The 17,527-nt window shown below is 41.9% G+C and overlaps 1 protein-coding gene across 4 annotated transcripts in view; it reads right to left on the bottom strand.

Annotated features, from left to right (window-relative positions):
• Positions 1-17,527, bottom strand: part of ALS2 (alsin Rho guanine nucleotide exchange factor ALS2) — a 134,539-nt gene that overhangs the window by 22,250 nt on the left and 94,762 nt on the right. For all 4 annotated transcript variants that reach the window (XM_077272105.1, XM_077272102.1, XM_077272103.1 and 1 more), the window contains exons 17-21: positions 7,235-7,301; positions 6,520-6,716; positions 5,999-6,064; positions 5,718-5,816; positions 5,445-5,609 (exon numbers count right to left, since the gene is read on the bottom strand). In XM_077272105.1, coding sequence (XP_077128220.1) covers positions 5,445-5,609; positions 5,718-5,816; positions 5,999-6,064; positions 6,520-6,716; positions 7,235-7,301 — 594 coding nt within the window. The remainder of the gene's footprint in view (positions 1-5,444; positions 5,610-5,717; positions 5,817-5,998; positions 6,065-6,519; positions 6,717-7,234; positions 7,302-17,527) is intronic.

Below are 17,527 nucleotides of genomic sequence, written 5' to 3'. Positions count from 1 at the left end.
CACCTTCGATGGCCTCCGGAGTCTTCCCGCCTCTCCGCTGCATGCTGCCGCTTCGGTTCCTATAGCTGGTGTGCGGTGAAGGACCTGCGATGACGTCGCTGTCTTGTGATTGGTCGCGAGACCGGTCATGTGACCACTCACGTGACCGCGACGTCATGGAAGGTCCTGCACAATAGGCTGTCTGCAGGTGAGTATAACCATTTTTTTAATTATTTTTAAACATTCTATCTTTTACTATAGATGCTGCATAAGCAGCATCTATAGTATAAAGTTGGTCACACTTGTCAAACACTATGCTTGACAAGTGTGACCAACCTGTCAGATACAGATCGCTTGGAAAACTTTAGCATTCTGCAAGCTAATTTTGCTTGCAAAATGCTAAAAAAAAACGCGAAAAAACCGGGAAAAAAAAACGCAAAAAAAAAAAAATGCGGATTTCTTGCAGAAAATTTCCGGTTTTCTTCAGGAAATTTCTGCAAGAAATCCTGACGTGTGCACATACCCTAAGGTTGCTCTGAGGGTGGCTGCAATGATGGAAATGTCAAATGTATACATTTTGTTTTCATTCTTTAGGAAGTGAACAAAAAGGTTAAGATTAGTGATGAGCAAGTATACTCGTTGGTCGGGTTTTCCCAAGCACGCTCGGGTGATCTCCAAGTATTTCGGCGTGATCGGAGATTTAGTTTTTGTTGACATAGCTGCATGATTTACGGCTGCTAGACAGCCTGAATACATGTGGTGATTCCCTAGCAACCAGGCAACCCCCACATGTACTCAGACTGTCCAGCAGCCGTAAATCATGCAGCTGTGTCAACAAAAACTAAATCTCCGAGCACGCCAAAATACTCGGAGACCACCCGAGCAACGAGTATCCTCGCTCATCACTAGTTAAGATCACAATAGTTAGGGAAAGGATAACAATGTACAAAAAAAACCAAATAGGAGAATACATGAAATAGATCAATAAAATAAATCACGGCATGATCCAAAAAGGACTAAATAGGGCTAAGCCCCAATAGAAATTACCCCTCTCTAGCAGATAACTAAAACTTAGCTTTTAGTGTACTATATTGATGTGAATACTTTTCTGCCCTATGATGACAGAAGTACGGTATTCTAGGAGTGATACCTTTATTGGCTAACCAGAAAATAATATGTTTGCAAGCTTTCAGAGCACAGAGGCTCCTTCTTCAGGCAAGATTACAAATAGATTAATAAGAAAAAAGCACAACATTTAAAGAATATTACAGGAGGACATTTGTTAGGGTATGTGCACAAGTCCGGATTTCTTGCAGAAATTTCCTGAAGAAAACCGGAAATTTTCTGCAAGAAATTCGCATTTGTTTTTGCGGTTTTTTTTTTGCGTTTTTTTTAGCATTCTGCAAGCGTAATTAGCTTGCAGAATGCTAAAGTTTTCCAAGCGATCTGTAGCATCGCTTGGAAAACTGATTGACAGGTTGGTCAAACTTGTCAAACATAGTGTTTGACAAGTGTGACCAACTTTTTACTATAGATGCTGCCTATGCAGCATCAATAGTAAAAGATAGAATGTTTAAAAATAATAAAAAAAATAAAAATAAAGGTTATACTCACCTGCAGACAGACGATCTCCTCGGCGGCGTCCGTTCCTATAGATGGTTTGTGTGTGAACGACCTTGGATGACGTCACGGCTTGTGATTGGTCGCGTGAGCGGTCACGCGACCAATCACAAGACCGCGACGTCATCGCAGGTCCTTCACCGCACACCAGCTATAGGAACCGAAGCGGCAGCATGCACCGGAGAGGCGGGAACACTCCTGGGACCATCAGAGGGTGAGTATATCACTATTTTTTATTTTAATTCTTTTTTTTTTTTACCAATTATATGGTGCCCAGTCCGTGGAGGAGAGTCTCCTCTCCTCCACCCTGGGTACCAACCGCACATAATCTGCTTACTTCCCGCATGGTGTGCACAGCCCCGTGCAGGAAGTAAGCAGATCAATGCACTCCTAGGTGTGCGGAATCCCCGCAATTCCGCAATTTAATTAACATGTTGCTTTTTTTTTTCCGCGATGTGATTTTTTCGCGGAAAAAAATGCAACATTTGCAAAAAATGTGGAATACCCTGTAAATAGGAGGCATATGTTAGCGGTTTTTTTTCGCGTTTTTATAGCGAAAAAACGCGAAAAAAACGCGAAAAATCCTGAACGTGTGCACATGGCCTTAGGGGGTGGGAAGTGTGATGAGTCCATAGATAAGCCATGGTAATCCAATTAGGCATTTTCTTACAAAGGGAGAGGCAGTGGGAAAAATGTTCTTAGGGTACTGTCACACAGTGGCACTTTTGTCGCTACGACGGTACGATCCGTGACGTTCCAGCAATATCCATACGATATCGCAGTGTCTGACACGCAGCGGCGATCAGGGACCCTGCTGAGAATCGTACGTCGTAGCAGATCGTTTGGAACTTTATTTCGTCGCTGGATCTCACGCTGTCATCGCTGGATCGTTGTGTGTGACAGCGATCCAGCGATGCGTTTGCTTGTAACCAGGGTAAACATCGGGTTACTAAGCGCAGGGCCGCGCTTAGTAACCCGATGTTTACCGTGGTTACCAGCGTAAAAGTAAAAAAAAACAAACAGTACATACTCACATTCCGGTGTCCTTCAGGTCCCTTGCCGTCTGCTTCCCGCTCTGACTGACTGCCGGCCGGAAAGTAAGAGCAGATCACAGCGGTGACGTCACCGCTGTGATCTGCTTTCACTTTACGGCGGCACTCAGTCAGAGCAGGAAGCAGACTGCAAGGGACCTGAAGGACACCGGAATGTGAGTATGTACTGTTTGTTTTTTTTTACTTTTACGCTGGTAACCACGGTAAACATCGGGTTACTAAGCGCGGCCCTGCGCTTAGTAACCCGATGTTTACCCTGGTTACCCGGGACTTCGGCATCGTTGGTCGCTGGAGAGCGGTCTGTGTGATAGCTCTCCAGCGACCACACAACGACTTTCCAACGATCACGGCCAGGTCGTATCGCTGGTCGTGATCATTGGAAAGTTGCAGAGTGTGACAGTACCCTTAGTTATCTGGAGTCCTTCTGGTAGAGGTGTGAATTGTATCCATGTAATGACTCATAAATCCAGGTGTTAAATTGAGTCCTAGTGTCAACGAATTAAACATATTCATTAGTTTGTATTCCCAAATTTTTCTTTCCCCGTGGTCCTTAAAATTACCTTTTAGTATTAAGACTTTTAAGTCTGTCATACTGTGTCCAGGTTCACAGAAATGTTTTCCCACCGGTGTGTCCATTTCATTCCTGATTGTATGTCTGTGTAGATTCATCCTAGTTTGTAGTCTTTGCATAGTTTCCCCAATATAGATTCTTCCAGGGCACCTCGTGCATTGTATCATGTACACCACGTTGGAGGATGTACAAGAAAAGGAACCCATGACCTTATAGTCCTGATTTGTGTTTGGTACACGGACTATATCTGTTGGTGTGTACTATACTATATTACTATATGTACTATAATAAAATAATGCATCACCCTATAGAAAAAGGAAAATGACAATCCTAATTTGCCAAAAGTAAATTGGATTATTCGATATATATGTATAATCTAATCTATTTTTGGCAAATTATCATAATTTTAACTCATTACCCATAAAATAATTATTTTTATGTAGTACATTAAAGCTTAAGGTTTATTGATATGATAGAGAGGGGTCATTTCTAGTGGAGCTTTGCCCCTTTAGGCCTTTTTTATACTCTTCCAAGGTCATTCATCTCCATTTGTGGTTTATTAAAATTGTAAAACAACCAAGGTGAGACAAGCTCACCAATAAATTGCAACATTAGTATGGATATTTACTAGACCACAATTGCTATACCTCCTCCAAAACAGTGAATAAACCAAATAAAAAAGGTATATAAAATATATACTTTTGTTAAGTCATAATATTAAATATTGTATGGAAGTCTATTAAGAACTACTATGTTATTTAGGCATTATCCCTGCAGACTGAGCCCTTGCGGGCAGGGTCCTCCCTCCTTATGTACCTGTGTGCCTTGTTTTTTGCTCATGTTTAGTTGTATTTGTCTATATTTGGCCCCTTTTCACATGTAAAGCGCCATGGAATAAATGGCGCTATAAAAATGTACAATAATAATAAAAATAATTATACCCATTACTAACATCTTTGTGCAGTGGTTTCCGTATATTTTGTTGTTTGGTTTCCCTCCATCCTTTATGTATTTTTATCGTCTTATATTTTAATATTATGACTTAATAAAATTATATATTTTATATACTTTTTTTAATTTGGTTTATTCACGTTTTTTTTAAAACTATATTAAATCATTGCATGAGATCAGCGGCTCAATAGACTTGTGTCCAGCTTGTGGAGGAGATAGAGGTTAGTAGGCGCTATGTTCACTGAGATGCATGGGAGCGCACAAGGGGTGCGAGCACTGATGTTGGGAGAAGAGGAGGGAACTTCCGGCTCAGGTGAATTGCGGTCAGAAGTCAGTCATTGTTGGTGAGTGCGCTTGTAGTAACCAGGGAGTGTGCCGGAGCAGAAAGGAGGAGTTTGTAGTATTAGGCTATGTGCACACGTATAATGGTCCACTGCGGATTTTTCCGGAGCGGATTTGATAAATCTGCAAGGCAAAAACGCTGCGTTTTTGCTGCAGATTTATCGGGGATTTACCGCTGTTTTTCTGCAGATTTCTCTGCGGTTTTACAACTGCGGTTTTCTATAGGAGCAGCTGTAAAACCGCTGCGGAATCTGCAGAAAGAAGTGACATGCTGCGGAATGTAAACCGCTGCGTTTACGCGCGTTTTTTCCGCAGCATGTGCACAGCGTTTTTTGTGTCCCATAGGTTTACATTGTAATGTAAACTCATGGGAAACTGCTGCGGATCTGCAGCGTTTTCCGCATCGTGTGCACATACCCTCAGCATGCACTGTCTACCGGGGGGGGGGGGGGTCGGCTCTAGATGACATATGGTGGAGTTTGACATGCATATCCTGAAGGAAACATGAACACTTGATTCTTTGACCACTGGTGTAATACATTGCAATGTTGTACAGCCGTATGTTGTATACCTGTCAAAGTAAGCCTGACAGGCAAACTACTGTGCCCTGCCTTGTGTAAACAAACACACGTAACACCCAGTTGTCAATTTCAACAAGCATATCTGGGTTTAGTAAATGTAGATACTGCTGCACAGAATATGGCGGAGGAAAGGGTTGGATGACTGTAAGGCATCTCTCTAACACTGCTCATCTCTGGGAAATATCTATTAGCAATTTTTAAATCTTGCTAATGAGAATGGAGTCTAAGGTCTAAGGGCAATTTTAGTCATCAGGTTAATCACCAATTAATACATACTGAACAGAATAAAAAATGTGAATGATTATATTCTAAATTAAAATCTGCATCAAATAGAATACGGTAAATTACCTTGTGATATCATCAAAGACCCCATAACCAGTCTTCTTATCAATTACCCACTGTCCAATAAACATACTAGGAGATGAGGAGGTCAATTTGCCACTCCGAAGAAGCCCGTGCCCATGCCGATTATTATCCTGAAAGCAACCTTCATATACTTCTCCATTTGCATACCTGTGATACAAAGTATTGCTTTCTAAAATAACTTGAACCATCAAATCATTGTGACAATGCTTGAGGATGAAAACGCAGAAACATTTTGGTAACTACATTGGATATTACCAGAAGGTGCCCTGACCACACATTTTGCCGTCCTTCCAATTGCCGAGATAGCGATCATTCTTTTTAAAGGCTTTGTTGGGTAATATATACTCTCCATACCTGTGAGTACAGAAAGCATATTATGGTCAATGCCATTACCTATATTGTAAATGTCAATTATTGTGGTTATTTAAATCTTCTTCTCTTAGAGATTAAGTAATACTTTTATGTTGGCAAATGTCCCAAAAACTAATATAAGCAAATATCAGCACTATACTCAGTGTTCTAGTAACGTGACTTACCCATCTTCCAAGCCATTGCGAAAATCTCCAGTGTATATTCTTCCATCTGGCCAGCTCAATACACCTCTGGAAAATAGCAAAAGTGGTTATCAGTTACCTGTGGCTATAACCCATCATGTCATTGTTTTCTCATTGCTGCAAACTGGAACATCTTCATTATTCAAATCAGGGAAAGCCACATTTGTCAAATATAAATGCAAGGAAATATGTATCACGAAAGTGGCCCAGGCTTGGCCAGCTGCTTTTCTGCAGAGTTTCTATTGAACAATGGTTTCCAACAGTCCCACTGATGGCAACATGAGTGGTGGAAGCCACAGACAAGACGTAATATTGTTGAAACTGGCAGCATGTGCCTAGTAAATTCCAATATTATCGCCTATCTTCACCCAGAGGTGTTCTCTATAAAAATCTCTCTTCAGACCATAGAAAGCCCATTATTATATTGTTGTGTGCAACAATTCAAGTATGTTGTGCACATACAAACTCTGTGCAAGTGCCACTCGTATGACCCACAGATATACCTGCCATGTGGCTTCCCACTTATCCAGCGGCCCTCATATGTTGCATCCTTCAGTCGTGCATCCTTGTAGTAGGTGTATTTGGCGCTGCGTGATAGAGGAGGATCTTGTCTTATGCTTCCGCTAGTGGTAGGTGAAGGCTCATACACCCCTCGCAGAGCCTGGTCCACTGCCTGACTTATTGCTCGAAGCCACTTGGTCTGCAATAACACGCAAAAAAAAACTACAACTATACGGTTTTTCAAGAATGGAATTTTTACATAAATTCTTCGATAATTTGCAGTAAATATATATATATATATATATATATATATATATATATATATATATATATATATATATATATATATATATATATATATATATATATTTTTTATTATTATTATTTTTTACCAGCAAAGAGAAGATCATTCATGTTTCAGTGTAAAATTCTTCTTTGTGTACTGTGACATTTACTATTGTACCTAACTTACCTTATTACACTTTGTTGGGGGGAGGGGTTTGGAATGGGAGGTGTATGAGACCTTGTTTGTAATGTTTTTATTTTTGGAAAATCTTAATTAAAAAACACCAGATTTAAAAGAAAAAATGTATGGTACATCTATTTTTGGAGCTTCTAAAGTAACATTAGCTTTTTTATTGCAGAATTATCAAGATCACAAACAGGTTTCCTCTGATATTGATAAAGATAATCAAGGTGTGTAGCAAATACACATACCTTTTCTTGCGGCGATGAAGCAACCAAGGTGAGTTGTTCCTCTGGGGTTGTGATCTTTAAACCATTTCTAGAATAAACATAGAAGTGTATACTTGTTTACCTAATAAATGTGATTGTATAGTTCTATACCTAAATACACATGTAATTGTATAGTTATATACCTAATGGTTATAGCTTTAAAAAACACATACGAAGATGTACAAGCCTTAAGCTACAATAAAAATGGGAGGGCACCAATAAGTAAGGGGATACACTCGAGGTCTGTAGAAGCACAAGTATATAAATGATCAAGAAAGACAACAGACCACGAACACGAGAATCACCCAAATAAATACAAAATATTCCCTCTGCCCTCTTGATGTGACTCCTTCTTTGGCACCACTATCCAAGTTCATCTGTATTATAGAGAAGTATTTAGGATTTTTTTTGTATCTAAGTGTATTTGTTCTTTGTTCACCTTTTCTTCCTTATATTCAGGTGCATTTGTTCACCTTCTCTTGGACTAGTGAGGCCTTCATAACTTTACAGGCCATTGCTTTGCCAGTTGGGCACCCCAGACTTTGGGTTAGAACATGTGAGCCATGCATTTCATTGACATTAGTGATGTGTTTCTGCATTAAGGATCTCATTGTATATATGCTAGGGATGATATACATATACTAGATGGTAGCCCGATTCTAACGCATCGGGTATTCTAGAATATGTATGTAGTTTATTTATGAAGATTTTAGAATAATACATTGAATACACAGCATTCGGCCGGCCGCAACCAATTAGCGAAGCGTGGTTCAAATCCTGCGCCAATTCGCGGGTGGACTGCGCCTGTCACTGATTGTTCGCAGCCGGCCACGTAGTATATAGCACAGCCACGTAGTATATAACAGCCCACGGAGTATATAGAACAGCCAACGAGTATATAGCACAGCCAACGAGTATATAGCACAGCCAACGAGTATATAGCACAGCCAACGAGTATATAGCACAGCCACGTAGTTTATAGCACAGCCCACGGAGTGTATAACAGCCCACATAACATATAACACAGCCACGTAGTTTATAACAGCCCACGTAGCATATAACACAGCCCACGCAGTACATTGCACAGCCCACGCAGTACATTGCACAGCCCACGCAGTACATTGCACAGCCCACGCAGTACATTGCACAGCCCACGCAGTACATTGCACAGCCCACGCAGTACATTGCACAGCCCACGCAGTACATTGCACAGCCCACGCAGTACATTGCACAGCCCACGCAGTACATTGCACAGCCCACGCAGTACATTGCACAGCCCACGCAGTACATTGCACAGCCCACGCAGTACATTGCACAGCCCACGCAGTACATTGCACAGCCCACGCAGTACAAAGTAATGTGGGCATCATATCCCTGTTAAAAAAAAAAAAAGAATTAAAATAAAAACAAGATTTTTGGTTGCTTACCGTAAAATCTGTTTCTCGGAGCCTTCATTGGGGGACACAGGAACCATGGGTGTATGCTGCTGCCACTAGGAGGCAGACACTATGCAAATAAAAAAAGTTAGCTCCTCCTCTGCAGTATACACCCTACCGACAGGAAGTAGGATATTCAGTTCGTGAGAAAGTAGTAGGAGAAGCAACATGTAAAAAGATAGAAAACTCAAACTTACAATATAACACAATAAAACAGAGCTGTTCAACTTGGGAGGGTGCTGTGTCCCCCAATGAAGGCTCCGAGAAACAGATTTTACGGTAAGCAACCAAAAATCTTGTTTTCTCTATCGCCTCTCATTGGGGGACCCAGGAACCATGGGACATCCCAAAGCAGTCCCTGGGGTGGGAACAGCAGAAAAACTCCATTCAGGTCGCAGGACTCATCACTGCCGCCTGCAAGATCCTTCTGCCTAGGCTGGTAACTGCCGAAGCGTAGGTATGGAGCTTATAACATTAGGCAAATGAGTGAATGGAACACCAGGTTGCCGCCTAGCAAAGTTGTAGGGCGGATGCCCCATGGTGTACCGCCCAGGAGGCGCCCACAGCCCGGGGCAGAGTGAATCTTAATCCCAGGAGGAGTCACTCTGTTCTTGACCCGGTAAGCCTCCAGAATAGCAAGTCTGATCCAGAGAACCATCTTAACCTTGGAGGCCAGCAGGCCTCTTGGAGTACCGTCTGGAATGACAAATAGACAGTCCATCTTCCTAAGAAGGCGGTCCTAGACAAATAGATCCTCACCGCCCTGACCAGGTCTAGCCTGTTCAGCGAACGCCCCAGAGAATAGGTCAGAGCAGGACAAAAGGTGGGAAGGACGATCTTATTCAAGTAAAAGGAGGACACCACCCTGGGAAGAAAAGGCGACGAAGGCCGTAAAACTACCTTATCCAGGTGAAGAACCAAGAAATGGGGCGACAGGGGAGAGCCACCAACTCCGAGGCGCGCCTAATGGAGGTGATGGTCACCAGAAACACCACCTTGCGGGACAGAACAGACTGTGAGGCCTCCTGTGGAGGATCAAGGGGGGAACCCCACTGAGCCTCCAGAACAAGATTGAGGTCCCAGGGATCCACGGGAGTCTGGTACGGGAGAGCCGCATGCGCCACTCCTTGAAGAAAAGTTTTGATCTGAGAACGGGACGGATATAAATCTTTGTACCGTGATAGCCAGTAACTGAGGACTTCTGAAAGGAACTTCAGAAAGAGAATGGAAAGGGTTGCTACCTGACCCTTTAGAGAACTAAGGGCAAGGCCAGCATCAAGTCTCGCCTTGAGGAAACGGCTGAAATGGAAGGTTCCAACAGCAAAGCTGTTAAATTGAGCAACCAAGAACTCTGTGGCAGATCGGTCCTAGGTACCGAAGATCTGGCCTGTCTGGGGGCCTCCAGTGGGAGTCCGCGAGGAGATTGGCGATCTCAGCGAACCAGAACCTTCTGGGCCAATCTGGTGCGGACCAGAATGACAGGCACCCCTTCCGCATTGATCTTCAACAGCCTGGGAAGAAAAGGAAAGGAAAGGGAGGAAACAGATAGGGAAGTACCAACTGCGACCCAGGAATGGCCAAAGAATCGGTATCCACAACAAGAGGATCGCGAACCTGGAAAGAAAAAGCGGAACCTTCCTGTGGAGATCAGACTGAAAGAATCCATTGTGTCTTTCTCCTGAGACATCTGGCTTATTTCAAGAAACTTAAGCAAAGTTGACATTTCCTTTTATGGACGCATTCCTTCTTGATAGTGTAACCTTTTACCTACATACCAAGCTGAACCTTATCTCTAGTATAGGCTGTTATTGTATAAGGATGTGAAATATGAGCGCTTGTACGCATGTCTGTAAAATGTTTAACTTTTTTCTATATAAAAGGAGGGGGTAGAGCCCAGTGAGTCAGACGTGCTCCTGGGTTTCCCCTGTATATGATCACACAACCTTTTGTGCTGCGTGTCATTTCTATGGGATCCCTACCTCTAGTAAGCCAGGGACTGAGAAGGACTTAACATTACTTTGGCGCACCGAACAGGGACCTGAGGTGAGAGTATTTGCTCGAGATTTACCTGCGGATACGGACAACGGAGATCTGGGATAATGGACGGCAAATGAACTGAAAAACCTGGCCAGGTAAGAGACATTATTAGTTCTCTTTTATCTGCCCTGTATTATCCGAAAGATCTCTATGAGCCGTGTCACGCTGGGTTAGTCTAGTAGTGAGTAGATACCTATAAAACTCGGGTTACCATATTGTATAGATTTATGAGTCCTGTCCCTGGCAGTGTGTGAACAGTGTGAAGGTTGTGGTATGTTGTGAAAGAAGAGCAAAAGTGCGTAGAAAAATAAGCCGAAATAGTTGGGGTATAAGCCTTATACACGGAAGTCAGCCTAACTGGGTCATGTTGTTGCGTCCTTCTGGGAGACCTCCGCCCATGCTTGATTCTCAATTAAGTGCTTAACCTCCTTCATTTCTGGATAAGGTTTGATAGAATGAGCCCAGGACGCGGTTTCATGAGCCTGGGACAAGTATGCTAACTGACACAGAAAGTTTTGTGATCTGTATGGTGTTGCTGAGTCTGTTTGCGTGCATAATAGCACTTAAGTACGTCCTGCATATTAGAAGAAACGGAGCAGACGAGCCTTTCAATATTTTAGCTCCCTAGGAGAGAAGGCAACGAGACATCACCACAGAGTAAGTGATTGTCCAAACGTCACCTAGGGTAGACATAGCTAATATTGAAGAGAAAAATGGGAAATAAACAGACAAAAACCGTCTTAGGACAAGTGGAAGCAGCAGATATCATACAGGAAAGATGTGGAAAGATAGTCAGAAGGCAGATTAGGAGGGTAAGAGAAAAATTGGGAATTTCAGAAGCACTTATGTTCAGTACAGAATGGGAAAAACTGAGTAAAGAACGAGGTGGAATTATCAAAGACAATGGGTGGGAAGATATTGTGCACTGCATGATAAAAGTCTCAAAAACAGCAAGAGAAGAAAATTGGAGATATGATCCAGACACTTTCAAATGGTCTATAGGAAGGAAAGGATGTATTCCACCTTCTTACCTAGATCCAAATGCCCAATCATTTGTACCATCTGGAAGAGTAGAAGGAGGAAAACAATTTCCAGCCTTGTATCCCAATCTTGGTGGGGTAGGAGGATGGGAATGTTCACACTGTGGACAACAAAATCCAGATTGGAGAAATGATTGCCTAGCCTGTGGTACACCTAGATATGGCGCTGTACTTGCCCCTGTTAGGGTAGTACCAAGACCCTTTAGGGAACCTGGTGCTGACGGGGTAATGAACACCAGATATCATCAGACCAGACAATACTTTCCTTGGTCCCCTGCTGAGGGTATGTCACTCTTGCATAATGCACCGGATCCCACTCAATACCCCATAAGGTTTGCGCAGTATATACAACAAATCATGCAGACTCATGCTGGGGTCTGGGCGGACGGGGAAGAATTATGTAGAATGAAAATGTCCCCCGGACTTTTTCAGGAATTATTGACACACCTACAGCCCAATAGACCAGTGGCAGAAGGGGGTGCCTTACAGACAGAAGCATCAGGTACCCAGTTCACAGAGGCATTAATAATTTTCATGAGAGGAAAACAGAGGGAAAGGGGGTCTACAGGTGTGATTATGCAGAAATTTGGGCAAAGTATTGAAGAATATAGTCAAGAACTAGAAAATAGCTTTAGGGATGAAGGATTGGATTTGACTGATGCTTCAGTAAGGAGACTTTTTACAAAACAATTAATAGAGGGGCTAGATCCGAAAATCAGAGAAAAATTTAAATCCTCTACTCCAGATTGGAGAACAATTGAACAACCAAATATTGTGAAACAACGATGTTTAGGAATAGCCATGGATATGAGAGAGAATCGTAAGCCTGTTAGAATAGCACAAGCTAATACAGGAGGAAGAGTGAGACACAATTTTCCTTGCCACTACTGTAAAAAGCCAGGTCATTTCCAAAGAGAGTGCAGGAAGAAGTTGGCAGATATAAAGTCAGGCAAATTTGTTCCCAGAAATAACCCTCCCCAAATGGACAACCAGCAGAAATCTACCATCATAGATGGTCCCATACCAGATTCAGATTGACTCGATGTGTTACAAACTTCCCTACCAGCTAGAAGACCTATGATACAGGTGAATGTGGGGGGGAGAGAGATTCCATTTTTGATAGATACAGGTGCAACTTCCTCAATTTTGAATCAAGATTTTCTTCCGAATCCGGAAGATATTTCAGAACAAACAACTTTTGCTGAGGGTTATGATGGGGTAATTCGAACACTGCCATATACTGTGCCCCTAGAGGTCTCATTAGGACCTAAATGTTTTGCATCCAGATTTTTGTATGCCAGAGGTGCCCCAACATGTCTGTTAGGAACTGATGTCCTAAAGAAATTAGAAGCTAACATCAATTTTAGGGAAGATGGCACAGTTATGCTGACTATCCCTGATGATGCAGAATCATTAGAACAATATGTTAGAATTCAGGCTTTTGAGGATTATACTGAAGAAAAAGAGTACACTACAGATCTAGACCTCTCAATGATCCCAGAAACACTGTGGGCACAGGGTGACACTGATGTGGGATTATTGCATATTTCTCCTGTAAAATTATCTGTGCAACCAGGAACTGTTCTCCCACAGCTCAGACAATACCCTGTGAGTGCCCAGCAGGAATTAGCAATTACAAAACAGATAGAGGGATATAGAGAGAAAGGAGTTTTGGTAGAGATACAATCACCTGCTAACACTCCTCTGTATCCAGTCAAGAAGAGAACTCTTGATAAGGGTTCTATGCCCAAATATCGTATGGTACATGATCTAAGAGAAATAAACAAAGTTCTAGATCCAATCACCCCAGTTGTACCCAATCCTCATACGTTACTATCACAGATACCAGCCAGTTCTCAAGTGTTTACTGTAATAGATCTTTCAAATGCATTTTTCTCGGTTCCTTTACACCAAGATAGTTGGCATTTGTTTGCATTTACATTTAAGGGCAAACAGTTGGCGTGGACACGCCTTCCACAGGGAATGATACACTCCCCTACTCTTTATTCAAATGCCCTACAAACAGTCCTTCAGAGGTTTGAACCTGAACCACAGGTAGTAATTTTACAGTATGTGGATGACATACTACTTTGCTGCCCAGATCTAGAAACTGCAGAAAGGTCCACTGTAAGTTTACTATGTTTTCTAGAAAAAGAAGGGTGTAAAGTGAATAGACAAAAGCTACAAGTTTGTCAGATCAAAGTGGTCTTTCTAGGTCATTGCATTTCTCAAGGTAAAAAGCATCTTACACCTCAAAGAACTGAAGCAATAAGACAGATGAATGAGCCTAGAAATCATAAACAGCTACGAGCATTTTTAGGAATAGTGTCTCATTGTAGACAATGGATTATACATGCCAGTCAACTAATGCAACCACTGTATGACTGTGTAAAAAGTGAACCTTATTTGTTGACAAAAGAAGGTCAGATTTCGTTCCAACAATTAAAAGATGCCCTTGTTTCAGCTCCAGCGTTAGGGCTACCAGACTACACCAAACCATTTCAGCTTATGGCTGCAGAAGTTGATTCTCATGCTACAGGAGTTCTTACCCAGAAGCATGCAGGGAAACAAAGACCAATTGCATATCTTTCAGCAAGGTTAGATCCCGTAGCTAGAGCAGCGCCAACCTGTGTACGTGTAGTTGTTGCTGTCTCACTATTGTTGGACAAAGCATCAGAAATTGTCCTAGAGCATCCACTCACAGTTCAAACTACACATGATGTTTATGGGATATTAAACCAGGTCCAACCAAAACACATTTCCATGGCCAGACATTTGCGGCTACATTGTTCTTTGCTGCTCCCCTCTACTATCACATTTGCAAGGCTTCAGACTCTTAATTTAGCAACACTGCTACCTCTCGAGTCTGAAGGGGGGAATAAGGACACTGATCCACACGCAAATTTTTTCCCTACAGACACACATGATTGTACAGAGCTCATTTTACAAGAAACGGCAGGCTTACCCAATGTATCCGAAACACCACTTCAAAATCCAGATTTAGAGCTGTTTATAGACGGTAGTAGGTTTGCAGATGACACAGGTAACTTCCATACAGGGTATGCAGTTGTGTCAGAATCTGAAACTCTCAAAGCAGAACCACTTCCACCAAAACAGTCTGCACAAGAAGCAGAACTAACAGCATTGATTGAAGCGCTAAAAATAGCTGAGAATCAGACAGCTAATATATACACTGATTCTAGGTATGCACATGGTATTGTGTTTGATTTTGGAGTAATCTGGAGAGCTAGAGGTTACATGACAGCATCAGGACAACCTGTAAAACATGCTTCTCTGATCAAACAGATCTTAGAGGCTGCACAAGAAACAAAAGAAGTAGCAGTAATTAAGGTAGCTGCACATGTGAGACTCGACACTAGGGAATCTAGGGGAAATGATAGGGCTGATAAAGCAGCCAAAGCAGCGGCAGTCAAACCCTTACGACAGGTTCATACTGTAAACCTCACAGAAAATACTGAAGATAGACTGAGACAAGCACAGGAAGATGCAGGAGAAGAGGAGAGGGATAGATGGAAAAAGGAAGGGGCAGAAGAACAAGCAGGAATTTGGAAGAAAGATGGACTAATATGTCTACCTAGAGCCTGGTACCCGATTGTAGTTGGTGGACTACACCACCCTACTCATGTGTCTGCAAATGCAATGACACTACTGGCAAAGCAAGTCTGGTTGGCTCCAGGTTTTGGCAACTATGCAAGAGACTATTGTGCTGCATGCGCTATATGCCTGGCACATAATCCCGGACAGACAACAAAGACCCCTATGAAGCACCACGTCCGACCTCTCTATCCGTTTCAGCGATTACAAATAGACTTTATCCAGCTGCCAAAAAGTAATGGGTATGAGTATGTGTTGGTATGTGTGGACATGTTCTCAGGGTGGCCAGAGGCCTATCCAGTTCGGAAGGCTTCAGCTAAAAACACTGCTGTAAAGCTAGTTGCCGAACTGATACCCCGTTACGGTCTCCCTGAAGTGATCGAGTCAGATAGGGGTACTCATTTCACTGGAGAAATATTTCAAAATGTACTGAAAATGTTGGGTGTTGAAAGTCAGTTACACACTCCGTACCATCCTCAAAGTTCTGGTAAGGTGGAACGCATGAATGGAACTTTAAAATTAAAAATACAGAAAGCCATGGCTGAAACAGGAAAGCCTTGGACAGAATGCCTTCCACTGGCCCTTTACTCAATACGCAATACCCCAAGGGGTAAGACTAAACTGTCTCCATATGAAATTTTGTTTGGTAGGACTGCCAATTTAGGATGTTATTTTCCACAGCAACTTGTGTTAAATATTGAGTCATTGACTTCTTATGTGCAAAATCTTCAGAAACAATTAACTAAGGTGCATGCACAAGTTTTTGCTTCCCTTCCAGATCCTGACAACATTGAAGGAAGTCACAAGTTGGAACCAGGTGATCAAGTCTATGTAAAAAGACACACCAGAAAGGCTCTAGAACCAAGATTTGAAGGACCCTTCCAAGTCCTGTTGACAACACCTACATCAGTCAAGCTTGAAGGAAAGGCATCATGGATACATGCAAGCCATTGCAAAAAAAGCAGTATAAACTCATGATATTGATGTTAATAGTATTAACCACGACAAAGGCATGGGAAAGACTAAATTCTCTAACCCCTTTGAACAATAGATTCGTACAACATCATAGAAAATTAGTGCATGACTTGTTAAACAATACACAAACCCTGACAGATTGTTGGATCTGTACCCATTCACCGGTATCAGCCACAAGTATACCTTTTCTAGCAGTTCCCGTGTCAGCAGAAGAAATATTCGCTTGGCCTAATTGTTCAGACAACCTGGCCAACAACCAAACTGGTAATGCTAGGCTGTGGAATACTACAATCGCCATACCAATTGTGGGATGGGTAGAATTTCCTTGGTGGCAGGGTAATCTCTCAGGGAGTAATACACATCTACAATATTTAGCATTCAAGGGAGGAAAATGGGTACCTAGGAATAAGACTGGATTAACTGATCTAGGACAGGTCCCCACTGAAAATCTACAGCTCAGTTTCAGTACAACCGTCCCTTCCTCTGATGCCTTCAAACCTGTAGTATTGGAAAGATACATACATAATAGAAAATGGGAACATTCTGAGTTGTTCCCCCAAGGTGATGTAAACAGTTGTACAAGCAAACCGGGGAACCTGGTTTGTAATGAATCTGATGAGTATGACATTTAAATTAAAGGACGTACAACGACTCAGAGATCAGTATGACAAAGATAATGACCAGAATAAGGATAGCTGGTGGTCAGATACCTTTTCTTTTCTTAACCCAGCCAACTGGTTCAGCGGAATCGGTGGGTGGGTTGCTGGGATTATGCAGAGCATTATACATATAGTTATGATTATTGTAGTCATATACGTACTATTCCAGATTGTGCTCAAGGGTATCTCAGTATGCACAGATAAACTTTGTGTAATAGATGCAAGAGTATAAATTTTTTTTTTTTTTTTTTTTTCTTTTCTTATGTTATCTTCTAGTGATTCTAATTATTATTACCGTATTAACTTTTTGTTGTTTCATAAATGTTTTAGTATACTGCCGTATAAAGAAAAAAAGAATGAACAAACTTATTGCAAAACAAAGAAAAGGTTGCGAGAGTTAAATGGAAGAATTAATACTAGATTTGATTCTCTTATTGAATACAAGCATGTACATGTGTAATACCAAAAATAAAGGCTTTGTCTTTAGCCCTGTGGTAATAAAAATAAAAGAAT

The sequence above is a fragment of the Ranitomeya variabilis genome, chromosome 7, assembly GCF_051348905.1.
Source record: "Ranitomeya variabilis isolate aRanVar5 chromosome 7, aRanVar5.hap1, whole genome shotgun sequence".
NCBI lineage: Eukaryota > Metazoa > Chordata > Amphibia > Anura > Dendrobatidae > Ranitomeya > Ranitomeya variabilis.
The sequence above is the reverse complement of the archived record's forward strand: the minus strand, read 5'-3'. Positions and strand labels throughout refer to the sequence as shown.